Source organism: Peromyscus leucopus, chromosome 11 (genome assembly GCF_004664715.2).
Source record: "Peromyscus leucopus breed LL Stock chromosome 11, UCI_PerLeu_2.1, whole genome shotgun sequence".
Lineage (NCBI taxonomy): Eukaryota > Metazoa > Chordata > Mammalia > Rodentia > Cricetidae > Peromyscus > Peromyscus leucopus.
Genome location: NC_051072.1, coordinates 51,856,527 through 51,870,031, shown reverse-complemented (window position 1 = coordinate 51,870,031; position 13,505 = coordinate 51,856,527). Strand labels below are relative to the sequence as shown.

At 39.3% G+C, this 13,505-nt stretch overlaps 1 protein-coding gene across 1 annotated transcript in view; it reads left to right on the top strand.

Annotated features, from left to right (window-relative positions):
* The window catches only part of Ankrd31 (ankyrin repeat domain 31), a 156,631-nt gene that overhangs the window by 53,147 nt on the left and 89,979 nt on the right, over positions 1 to 13,505 (top strand). The window contains exon 10 of the mRNA XM_037209485.1: positions 10,491 to 10,646. Within this exon, the coding sequence (XP_037065380.1) occupies positions 10,491 to 10,646 (156 nt within the window). The remainder of the gene's footprint in view (positions 1 to 10,490; positions 10,647 to 13,505) is intronic.

Here is a 13,505-nt window from a genome sequence, read left to right as displayed (position 1 = left end):
TTTGTCTTTTCACAGTCATAGGCAGGGGGGAAAGGTGCACATGTGCAGGTAAATGTCAAGGCCAGGGGACAACCTCTCACTGGTCTGGAACTTGCCAGATAAAGCTAAGTTGGCTGGCTACCAGTCTCTGCCTTCTTGGATCAACTCAGGTTCTTGTGTTTGCTAGGCAAACACTTTGCTGACTGAAACATCATCCCAGTCCTCTCTCCTCTCTCCCCTACCCTCCTCTCTTTTCTCCTCATCACTCTCTTTCCTTTCCTTCCATAAAATTACTATGAGTCAATTCATTTTTAAGTGCAAAGGACTCACAACAGCAAAATGACTGAAAATAAAATTTGAGAGCTAACCTGATCAGGCTTTAGGAATTTTGTAGCTTTTATAATAAAAATAGCATGACTTTGTCATCAGTAGGGAAATAGATCAAGGAAATGAAATACAGTCGGGAAATAAACTCATACACATGCAAAACTGCCTTTTCTGGAGTGGAAGGAAATGTGGAAAACAAGTGGATATCCATATGCAACAAAATATTACTGCTTGTGTATTTTAAAAGTAGTGTTGAGCTTTACTTTGACAAGTTATGTGAAGATTAACTTTTCAATACTTTGTTAAGATTTTGATAGGCAAGTGTAGTGCTGGGCCCTGGAGAAGGGGGGGTCATGAGAAATGGCTATTCTGGGGGCTCTCTTAAGTGCCCTAGCTGCTCAGCAAGCTCCATATACTCAAACTGCTAGGAATGTAAATGTCTCCTAGCCCTGTGCGAGTGCTGTAGTTTTCTACTTACTCATTAGTTGTTCTTACCTAGCCTTACAGAAGAGGTTCCTCTTTGTGTATATGTGGGGGGGTGTGTATGTATACATGTGTCTATGCAGGCATGCATGCCTATGTGTATGCATGTGGAGACCAGAAGCTAATGTTATGTATCTTTGCCTGTTGTTCCCCACATTAACTTTTCACTTAATCTGGAGCTTTTTGTTTCTACTAACCCTTCCCAGGCATATGCTACTGTGCCAGACTTTTACATGGCTGCTGGGGAGCCAAACTCAGGCTCTCACACTTGCATAGCAAGCCGTGGACACATTGAACCATCTCCCCAGCCCAAGGGTCCTCCCTCTTATATGCAAGCATTTTTTAATTAAATTAAAATTTACCCTGTGTTTAAATAAAATTAAAACAATAACTCAAGGACCTCCGTATGTAGATTTCTGGCACCTTTTCTTTATTTTCTCATCTATGGTATCCTGCTTGGCAAATTAAACTCTAGATGTAACAGCCTCCCTAAACTCTGATTCTGTTTTCTAAGATTAGTGAGGTCCCCTAACTTTGTCACACCCTTCCCCTGTACCACTGTGCTCTGAAAATTCATCTGAACAAAAAGCCATAAGGACCTTGGGGCTCATTGCATTCATTTCTCTACACATGGGGTCATAGATCTAAATTGCCAGGCATACACATTATCTGGTAGGCATACACATTATCTGGTAGGCATACACATTATCTGGTAGGCATACACATTATCTGGTAGGCATACATATTATCTGGTAGGAGGATGTTTGTATTCTTTGGTATAAGGATAGTAGTCTAATGTATAGCAATTAGGGTAGTCTGTCTGACTGCCTGTCTTTCGTTCCTTTTACTCTTACAGCAAGACCTAATAGAGGCATCAAAATAAAAGGAAAATCAATGGAGTTACAATTAAGAAAAGTTCTCAGTACTCAGTTACCTTTATAAGGTTTTGTTTGTTTATTTGTTTGATTTTTTTTTTTTTAAACAAGGCCTTGCCTCATGGTCCATGCTGGTCTGGAATGTGCTGTGTATTTTAAGCTAGCCTAGAGCTCATGGCTCCCCTTCAGCCTTCCTTCCTGCTGGGTTATAGGACTGTGTCCATTTCTGTTTCATCATTATCAAGTTCATAGATGGGAGAGCTTGCCTAGATCAGAACTGGAAAAGCCTCCTTCTTCCGCCTTCTTTCCTGCTGGGTTACAGGGCTTGGTCCATGTCTGCTTCACCATTATCAAGTTCTTCTCTTGGGGGTTTGGCTAGATCAAGATTGGAAAAGCTATCATCAAAACTATCTTGAAATTCAGGAAATCCATTGAGTATCACCCCCGAGAAGTGCCTGGATATGGAAAATCCACGTAAGAAGTTAGTTTTAGTGTTTTAAGAGGCACAGTTAAGAATTAGTGCTTGGGTTGTATCTTCTGGAAAATTGCTGTAATTGTATCTATCGTGACTTAGCAAATCAAAACTATTGCAAAAATGGAGATTGTCATTCTTTAACTTGAGGTTCTTTTTATTAAAGAGAAAATTTAGCAGAGCTGGAGAGATGGCTCAACTTATAAGGGCATTGGCTACTCTTCCAGGGGACCCAGGTTCAATTCGCAGCACCCACAGGGCAGGTTACAGTTGTCTGTAACTCCAGTCTCAAGGGATCCAGTTCCCTCTTCTGGCCTCTGTAGGCATCAGGCACACAAACACACAGACATACATGCTGGCAAAATACCCACATAAAAAAAAATTAGAAAATTTAGCAATTCCAAAGTTTAGCTATTCTATTTCTGGTCTTGTTGGGGTTAGTTTTTTTGTTTGTTTGTTTGTTTGTTTGTTTGTTTTTTTATATCTTACTGACATGGCACAGAAATATTCTAATAGCTTTAGAAGACATGTTGTACTATAATATAAACTTGTTTTGTTTTTTGTTTTTTTTCTTATTAAGAAATTTTCTTTTCATTTTACATACCAACCACAGATCCCCCTCCTCTCCCTCCTCCCATCTCTCAGCCTTCCCCCACCCCAGCCCAACCCCTATTCCCACATCCTCCAAGGCAAGGCCTCCCATGGGGAGTCAGCAGAGCCTGATATACTCAGTTGAGGTAGGTCCAACCCCCACCCCTCCCTGCACTAAGGCTGAGCAAGGTGTCCCACCATAGGTAGTGAGCTCCAAAAAGCCCACTCATGCACCAGGAATGGGTCCTGATCCCACTAGCAGGGGACCTCATAAGCAGATCACTATACAACTGTCTTGCCTATGCAGAGGACCTAGTCCAGTTCCATGGAGGCTCCACAGCTATTGGTCCACAGTTCATGAATTCCCACTAGTTTGGTTTGGTTGTCTCTGTAGGTTTCCCCATCATGATCTTGATGCCCCTTACTCATAGAATCCCTCTTCTCTCTCTTCTACTGGACTCCTGGAGCTCGGCCTGGTGCTTGGCTGTGAATCTCTGCATCTGCTTCCATCAGTTACTGAATGAAGGCTCTATGATGACAGAGTATTCACCAATCTGATTACTGGAGTAGGCAGTTCAGGCACCCTCTCCACTATTGCTAGTAGTCTAAGCTGGGTCATTTTTGTGGATTCCTGGGATCTTCCATAGTACCCTGTTTTTCCCTATCCCCATGACGTCTCCCTCGATCATGGTACATCTTTCATTGCTCTCCCACTCTGTCCATGTTCCAGCTTGACCAGCCCGTTCCCTTATCTTCTCATCTCCCATCCCCTATCCTCCATTGCCCCCCACCCCCAGTTTACTCATGGAGATCTCATCTATTTTCCCTTCCCAGTGCTATCCATGCATCCCTCTTAGAGTGCTCCTTGTTAGCTAGCTTCTCTGGAGCTGTGGGTTGTAGTCTGGTTATTCTTTGCTTTACATCTAGTATACACTTATGAGTGATTACATACCATGTTTGTCCTTCTGAGTCTGGATTACCTCACTCAGGATGATATTTTCTAGTTCCATCCATTTGCCTGAAAATTTCATGATGTCATTGTTTTTTACTGCTGAGTGGTACTCCCTTGCGTAGATGTGCCACATTTTCTTTATCCATTCTTTGGTTGAAGGGCATCTAGGTTGTTTCAGGGTTCTGGCTATTAAGAATAATGCTGCTATGAACATGGTTGAGCATGTGTGCTTGTGGTATGATTGAGCATTCCTTTGGTATATGCCCAAGAGTGGTATTGCTAGGTCTTGAAGTAGATTGATTCCCAATATTCTGAGAAACCACTATACTGATTTCCAAAGTGGCTGTACAAGTTTGCACTCCACGAACAGTGGAGCAGTATTCTGCTTGCTCCACATCCTCTCCAACAAAAACTGTTTTCAGTGTTTTTGATCATAGCCATTCTGACAGGTGTAAAATGGTATCTCAGAGTTGTTTTGATTTGCATTTCCATGATAACTAAGGATGCTGAGCAATTCCTTAAATATCTTTTGGCCATTTGAGATTCTTCTGTTAAGAATTCTCTGTCTAGCTCTGTAGCTCATTTTTAAATTGGATTGTTTGTTATTTTGATGTCTAGTTTCTTGAGTTCTTTATATATTTTGGAGATCAGTCCTCTGTCAGATGTAGGGTTGGTGAAGATCTTTTCCCATTCTGTAAGCTGTTGTTTTGTCTTATTGTCCATATCCTTTGCCTTAAAAAAGCTTCTCAGTTTCAGGAGGTCCCATTTATTAATTGTTGCTTTCAGTGTCTGTGCTACTGGTGTTATATTTAGGAAGTGATCTCCTGCGTCAATGCATTCAAGACTACTTCCTACTTTCTCTTCTCTCAAGTTCAGTGTAACTGGCTTTATGTTCAGGTCTTTGATCTGCTTGGACTTGAGTTTTGTGCATAGAGATAGATATGGATCTGTTTGCAGTCTTCTACATGTTGACATCCAGTCATGCCAGCACCATTGGTTGAAAATGCTTCCTTTTTTCCATTGTACAGTTTTGGCTTCTTTGTCAAAAACCAGGTATTCATAGGTATATGGATTAATGTCAGGATCTTCAGCTCAATTCCATTGGTCCACATGTCGGTTTTTATGCCAATACGAAGCTGTTTTTATTACTGTAGCTCTGTAGTAGAGCTTGAAGTCAGGGATCGTGATGCCTCCAGAGGTTGCTTTATTGTACAAGATTCTTTTAGCTGTCCTGGGTTTTTTGATTTTTCATACAAAGTTGAGTATTGTTCTTTCCAGGTCTGTGAAGAGTTGTGTTGGGATTTGGATGGGGATTGCATTGAATCTGTAGATTGCTTTTGATAAGATTGCCATTTTTACTATGTTAATCCTACCTATCCATGAGCATGGGAGATCTTTCCATTTTCTGATACCTTCTTTAATTTCTTTCTTCAGAGACTTAAAAGTTCTTGTCATACAGGTCTTTCACTTGTTAGAGTTACCTCAAGGTATTTTATATTATTTATCGCTATTGTAAAGGGTGATGTTTCTCTGATTTCTTTCTCAGCCCATTTATCGTTTGTATATAGGAGGGCTACTGATTTTTTTGAGTTAATCTTGTATCCTGCCACTTTACTGAAGGAGTTTATCAGCTGTAGGAGTTCCCTGGTGGAGTTTTTGGGGTCACTTATGTATACTATCATATCATCTGCAAATAGTGAAAGTTTGACTTCTTCCTTGCCAATTTGTATCCCTTTGATCTCCTTTTGTTGTCTTATTGCTCTAGCTAGACCTTCTAGTACTATATTGAATAAATATGGGGAGAGTGGACAACCTTGTCTTGTTCCTGATTTTAGTGGAATCACTTTGAGTTTTTCTCCATTTAATTTGATACTGGCTGTCAGCTTGCTGTATTTTGCCTTTATTATGCCTTTATTATGTATGCTCCTTGTATTCCTGATCTCTCTAGTACCTTTATGAAGGGGTATTGGATTTTGTCAAAGGTTTTTTCAGCATCTAATGAGAAGATCATGTGGTTTTTTTTCTTTCTGTTTGTTTATATGGTGTATTATATTGACAGATTTTCGTATGTTCAACCATCCTTGAGTCTCTTGGATGAAGCCTACTTGGTCATGGTGGATAAGCTTTTTTATGTGTTCTTGGATACAGTTTGCCAGTATTTTATTGAGTGTTTTTGCATCAATGTTCATGAGGGAGATTGGTCTGTAATTTTCTTTCTTTGTTGCATCTTTGTGTGGATTGCATATCAGGATAACTGAAGCCTCATAAAAAGAGTTTGATAATGTTCCTTCTGTTTTTATTTTGTGGAATAATTTGAAGAGTATTGGTATTAACTCTTCTTTGAAAATCTGGTAGAATTCTGCATTGAAACCATCTGGTCCTGGGCTTTTTTTTTTTTTTTTTGGTTGGGAGACTTTTAATCATTGTTTTTATTTCCTTAGGGGTTATTGGTCTATTTAAATTGTTTATCTGGTCTTGGTTTAACTTTGGTATGTGATACCCATCCAGAAAATTGTCCATTTCTTTTAGATTTTCCAATTAGAGTACAGGTTTTTGAAGTATGACCTGATGATTCTCTGGATTTCCTCATTGTCTGTTGTTATGTCTATCTTTTCATTTCTGATTTAGTTAATTTGGATGTTCTTTCTCTGTTTTTTGGTTAGTTTGTCTAGGGGCTTGTCTATTTTGTTGATTTTCTTAAAGAATCAACTCTTTGTTTCATTGATTCTTTATAGTTTTCTTTTTGTTTCTATTTTACTGATTTCAGCAGTCAATTTGATTTTTTTCCTGGCATCTATTCCTCCTGGATGAGTTTGTTTCTTTTTCTTCTAAGCTTTCAGGTGTGCTAGTAAGTCACTAGTGTGAGATTCCTCCACCTTCTTTACATGAGCATTTAGTGCTATGAATTTTCCTCTTAGCACTGCTTTCATGGTGTCCCATAAGTTTGGGTATGCTGTACATTCATTTTCATTGAATTCTAAGAAGTCTTTACTTTGTTTCTTTATTTCTTTCTTGACCCATTGGTGATTTTGTTCAGTATTATTCAGTTTCCATGAGATTGTAGGTTTTCTGTAATTTTTGTTGTTGAAATCTAGCTTTAAGCCATGGTGGTCCGATAGAATACAGGAGGTTATTCCAACTTTTTTGTGTGTGTTGAGATTTGCTTTGTGACCGAGTATGTGGTTAATTTTAGGGAAGGTCCCAAGGGGTGCTGAGAAGAAGGTATATTCTTTTTTGTTAGAGTGGAATGTTATGTAGATATCTATTAAGTCCACTTGAGTCATAATGTCTGTTAGTTCCCTCATTCTCTGTTAAGTTTCTTTCTGGAAGACCTGTCCATTGGTGAGAGTGTGGTGTTGAAGTGTGCGGGGTTTTGATGTGTGGTTTAAGCTTTAGTAATGTTTCTTTTACAAATGGGTGCTCTTGTATTTGGGGCATAAATGATCAGAATTAAGTCTTCATCTTGGTGGATTTTTCCTGTGAAGAATATGTAATGTCTTTCCTGATCTCTTTCAGTTGATTTTAGTTTGAAGTCTATTTTGTTAGATATTAAGACAGCTACACTAGCTTGCTTCTTGAGTCCATTTGATTGAAAATTTTTTTCCCAGCCGTTTACTCTGAGGCAGTGTTTGTCTTTGAAGTTGAGGTGTGTTTCTTGTATGCAGCGAAATGATGGGTTCTGTTTTTGTATCTATTCTGTTAACCTGTATCTTTTTGTAGGTGAATCGAGTCCATTGATATTAAGGGATCTTAATGACCAATGATTGTTAATTCCTGTTATTTTTTGTTGGTAGTGTCGTGTGTCTCTCTTCTTTGTGGGATTATCTATTGACTGTGTTTTCGTGGGTGCATCTAGCTTCCTTAGGTTGTATTTTTCTACTAGTGCTTTCTGTAGGGCTGGATTTGTGGATAGGTATTGTTTAAATTTGGTTTTATCTTGGAATATTTTGTTTACACTGTCTGTGGTGATTGAGAGTTTTACTGGGTATAATAGTCTGGGTTGGCCTCAATGGTTTCTTAATGTCTGCATAACATCTGTCCAGGACCTTCTGGCTTTCAGAATCTCCATTGAGAAATCAGGTTTTATTCTGATGGGTCTGCCTTTGTATGTTACTTGGTTTTTCCTTTGCAGCTCTTAATATTTTTTCTTTTTTTTTTTTTTTTTTTGATTTTTTGAGACAGGGTTTCTCTGTGTAGCTTTGCGCCTTTCCTGGAACTCACTTGGTAGCCCAGGCTGGCCTCGAACTCACAGAGATCCACCTGCCTCTGCCTCCCGAGTGCTGGGATTAAAGGCGTGCGCCACCGCTGCCCGGCTTTTTCTTTATTCTATATGTTTAGTTGATTATTATATGGCGAGGGGACTTTTTTTTTTTTTGGATCTAGTCTATTTGGTGTTCTGTAAGCCTCTTGTATCTTTATAGGTATTTCCTTCTTTAGGTTGGAAAAGTTTTCTATGATTTTGTTGAATATATTTTCTGTGTCTTTGATCTGGTATTCTTCTTTTTCTTCTATTCCTATTATTCTTAGATTTGGTCTTTTCATGGTATTTCAGATTTCCTGGACATTTTGTATTATTACTTTGTTTGCTTTAATGTTTTCTTTGACAAATCTATTTCCTCTATCTTATCTTCAATACCAGAGATTCTGTCTTCCATCTCTTGCATTCTTTGATTATGCTTGCATCTCTACTTCCTGTTGGTTTACTCAGATTTTCCATTGCCAGCATTCCCTCAGTTTGTGTCTTCTTTATTGTCTCTATTTCATTTTTCAAATCTTGAACTGTTTCCTTCACCTGTTTAATTGCTTTTTCTTGGTTTTCTTTTAGGAATTTGTTGATTTCTTCCAATTTTTTGTTTGTCTTTTCCTCAATTTCTTTAGGAGAATTTTTCATTTCCTTTTTTAAAGGCCTCTATCATCTTCTTAAAGTCATTTTTAAGGTCGTTTTCTTCTGCTTCTTCAGCGTTGGAATGTTCAGGTCTTGCTGATGTAGAACCACTAGGTTCTGGTGGTACCATATTGGTCTTTATGATGTTGATTGTATTTTTGCACTGGTGTCTTCTCATCTCTTACTCTACTTGGTGCATGCGATATCTACGTCTGAGGGAGCTTCTCTTGGTCTGATGGACACTCTTGGTCCAATTGGAGCTTTTGGTCCAGTGGGGGCTCTTGGTCCAATCGGAGTTCTTGGTCTAATCAGAACTCTTTGTTTAATCAGAGCTCTTAGTCCAAACAGTGCTGGTTGAATCTGTGTCTTGGAGGGTGGATTGGTTTGGGAGGTGGGGTGGGCTTGTAGGTTACAGGGTCTGGTCGGAGATGGTGGTAGTCTTGCCTGCCTGCAGGAGTCCTGCCTGCTGGCCTGAAACTGGGGCTGCAATAGATGGTGGTGTGAGAGCTCAGGGTTGTGTCCCTGGGCTCAAAGCCTAGAGGGATTGGCTAAAAGAACAAAGACTCACCTCTTAGTCCAGTGGTGCTGGCTGACTCTCCTATCTGCAATTTTTACTGACTTTTCATTGGAACTACCAGCCTCTTGAAGTAAAATCTGCCTACATGGTCTAAGCCAGCTGCTGCCGACTGAGCACCCAGGGTGTTCACTTTTATTTACTACACGGCACAATGTTATTTATTAAGCAGTGCTCTTTACCATGCGAGAGAAGCCATGAGGCACAACGAAACCCACTATAAGAGTTTATTAAGGGAATAGAGAGGGTGTGTGCATAGGCCTGTGGAATGACCATGTAGGAAGAGAGAGAAGGGATAGGTGGAAGCTACTTTTATAGGTTTGCCTCTCCCCGCCGTACATGTGCATAATGGCTTATGTAGCTACAACATATATGTGCATAGATTACCTGATCATGCTGTGTGCAAATTACATGATCGCAGAGCATACGGATTACAAAGGCCCTAGGATGACTAAGCATCTTGCCTGGCTACTGGACAGAGCATGCGTGGTCATGTAGCTGGGGGGTGGGGAGTGGCTAGGAATTATAATATTCACCTACTCTGCTCTGCTTCATCTGCTGCTGTCAACTACACACAGCTGCTCCCCAACATAAAGTTTGATAATGTATCACTTTAGCAGATTTGTAATGATAATAATTCTGCAGAGAAAAGAGTTATTTTGGCTCATAGATTTGGAGGATCTACTCAATGGAAGATTGGACCTGTGATGAGGTAGTACATAATGGCAGGAGCACCTGGTGAAACAGGTCTGCTTATGTCATGGGCAGGAAGTATAAGAGAGGCTCCCACTGTCCCTTTGAGGACATGCCTCCAGTGACCTGACTACCTCTTAGTAGACCCAACCTCTTACAAGCTCTGCCATCTCCTAGTAATTAAGGAACTAAACCTTTGCCTCATGGAACTATGGGAGCATGCAGATAGATAATATAGCCAATAGTAAATAATTCTAGATTTAAATAATTCTTTGCTCAGAATTTTTAAGAAAATCTGTCATCTTTTATGAGCACTTTTGTAAGATTTTAATCAATATATATCATGAGCTTTAGTTTACTACAAATATTTTAAAACGAACACATCTTTACATTTTTGTATTTAGATAACATTACAATAAGGCTAATGGATAAAATACTCTTTGATACTATAATATTCCCACTTCTAATATTGACTAGATTTATCATAGTCTTTCCCCCACCCCACCTCCTTTTCTTTGAAACAAAGTGTCTCTGTGTAGCCCTTGCTGTCTTGGAACTCACTCTGTAGACCAGGCTGGCCATGAACTCAGATTCACCTGCCTCTCCCTCTCAGGTGCTGGGATTAAAGGTGTGCACCTTTGTTCTTTCTCTCATTTTAGGAAAAAGGAAGATGAATAAATTGTGTCTTAATAGTATAAACCGGAGAAACATTTTTGGAGAGAATTTACTGTATAAAGCTGCTCTCCATAATGATGTTGATCTGGTTCGCTGTTGCATAGAAAATGGTGGAAATGTCCATCAGCCAAGTTATGCTGGTAAGTCATGGTTACCACCCACAGTTTTCTAGGGAGCCGTTTGTAGTCTTAGCTGAATTGCCCAGGTGAGAGCATAACAAAGTGAGCCAAAGACAGTATGCTCTCCAGTAATTTTCTGACTCTCCATTATTTCCCAAGGAAGAGAATTAGGTGGGTGGTGTAAGAACATTACATTTCTCATTAAAGATGTCAGGTAGGTCATGTGCAGTGACATTATATAGAAGGAAAGATGGTTCCTGGTGTTAGCTTTGCAATATGAGGCCTAACCTTGAATAGAGGTAAGATGATATCAAAACTGGAAATAACTAATGTTAACTCAATCACAAGGGAAAATTCATAGTAATGGCAGGGATACAGAAGGAGTAATGACCAGGGAAATAGGCAGAATAAAATATGAGGTAGAATCTGGATAGGTTGTTCAGAAAGGAAACAGTCTTTCCCTGTGGCTGGCTCTGCAATACTTCCTTCTGGGGAGAATCATACATGTTTTCTAGATAGGACTGACTGTAAAGACACTTGTGTGTTAGTGCACTGAATAGCAGTAGGCCAGTCTGGGGGTGCTTTGGAGTATCTATACTTTTCCTTTTGTTTCTACATTGTCTATTTATTAAACTTGTGTAAAATCTGTGGTGCATAAATGATGGCATAGTCTAACCCCTGCTCAAGCAGGCGCCCCTCCAATACTTAGAATAGTAGGGTTTGCAATGTAGTCAATATGACAAGACTTTACAAATTATTTATTTTTAATTACATTTATTGATTGATTTAGTGTGTGTATGTATGTGCACAGGTGTGCATGCACACTTGTAGCAGCCCATGTGTGGACATGAGAGGAAAATGTGTGGAAGCCAGTTCTCTCCTTCTACTATGGGATCCCAGGATTGAACTCAGATCATCAAGGTTAGCAGCAAGCACCCTTACCTCCTGAACCATTTCTCCAGCCCTTAAGTCTTACACTCAGATTAATAAACAAGATTCCATAAACCTTACTCATTTGCTTGCAAGAGCATTTACTCTTTAAAATTGTTTTTAATTAATTAATTAATTTTTCCCCAGCTTGATCAGAGTTTCCCCTTCCTCCTCTTCTCCCAATCTCTCCCCTCATCCTCCCCCCATTATCCACTTTCTCCTTTCTCTTCAGCAAAGGATAAGCCTCTCATGTATATCAGCCAGCCATAGCATATCAAGTTACAGTAAAACTAGGCACCTCTTCTCCTATTGCGGCTGGAGGAGGCAACCCAGTAGGAGGAGTAGGGACCCAAAAGCGGGTAACAGAGTCAGAGACAGCCCCTGATCCCACTCTTAAGAGTCCCACAAGAAGACCAAGCTACACAACTGTAACACATGTGCAGAGGGCCCAGGTCAGTCACATGCAAGTTCTCTGGTTGGCAGTTCAGTCTCTGGAGCCACTATGAGCCTAGATTAGTTGATTCCTTGGGTTTTCTTGTGGTGTCCTGGCCCCTCTGACTCCCATAATCCTTCCTCCCTTCTTCCACAGGATTCCCTGAGGCCCACCTAATGTTTGACTGTGGGTCTCTGCATCTGCTTCCATTAGTTGCTGGGTGAAGCCTCTGATGACAGACTAGGCACCAATCTATAAATATAACAGAATATTATTATTGTTTTGTCCAATGTCATGCTGTTTTTAAATTGGGAAAGGTAATGCAACTAGCAGTTCTTTTATTATTGAGGATTGTTTTAGCTATCTTGTTTTTTGTGTGTGTATGTGTTCCCATATGAGGCTGACATTGTCCTTTCAAGATCTGTGAAGAATTGTAATGGAAATTGCAATGAATCTGTAGAATGCTTTTGGTAGGATGGGCATTTTTACTATGTTAATCCTACTGATCCATGAGCATGAGAGATCTTTCCATCTTCTGATACCTTCTTTAATTTCTTTCTTCAAAGACTTGAAGTTTTTAATCGTGAAAGTCTTTCATTTGCTTGATTAGAGTTACCCCAAGATATTTTATATTATTTGAGGATATTGTGAAAGGTATTGTTTCCCTGATTTCTTTCTTAGTCTGTTTATCATTTGTACATAGGAGGCCTACTGATATTTGTGAGTTAATTTTGTTTCCAGCACTTTGCAGAAAGTGTTTTCTTTATCAACTGTAGGAGTTCCTTGGGAATTTTTAGGGGAACTTATGTATACTATCATATTATCTGCAAATAAAAATACTTGGATTTCTTTCCTGTTTGTATGCCCTTGATCTCCTTCAGTGTCTTTTTGCTCTAGCTAAGACTTCAAGTGCTATATTGAATAGGTATGGAGAGAGTGGACAACCTTGTCTTGTTTCTGATTTTGTTGGAATTGCTTTGAGTTTGTGTTAATGGTTTCTCAGTTGAGTCGAGGATATTTACAAACAGTTGATTGTGAGCCTAGCCTTTAACATCTGAGCCATCTCTCCAGCCCTTGTAAACATTTTTAATGGTCATTTCTGAAATAGAAGATGCCTCTTCAGCACAGGAGATTGAGGCCAGGAAAGCTGTTAAATATTCTATGATGCTCAGAACAAAAATAAATTTTCTAACCTAAAAATGTCAATGCTTAGATAAGACCTAAAGTATAAATTAAATATAATTTTACTTGAATTTTTTGGACTTTATTAAATCTGTCATCTGATTTATTGAATTTTGTAATTATCAACAGCATACTATTACCTCTAACTGACAAAGAAGATGTTTATATAAAGACATGGTATATGGTTTTTATATAAATATAAATAGTTGTTTGTATAAGTAAGTGGGAAATATGCCTTTTAACTCACAAATATGTGTCTGCTGGCTGAGACACTTCTTGGTTATACCTTGAATTAGAAATAAAGCGTTTTCCATCTTCGCTGCCTGTAACCAGTA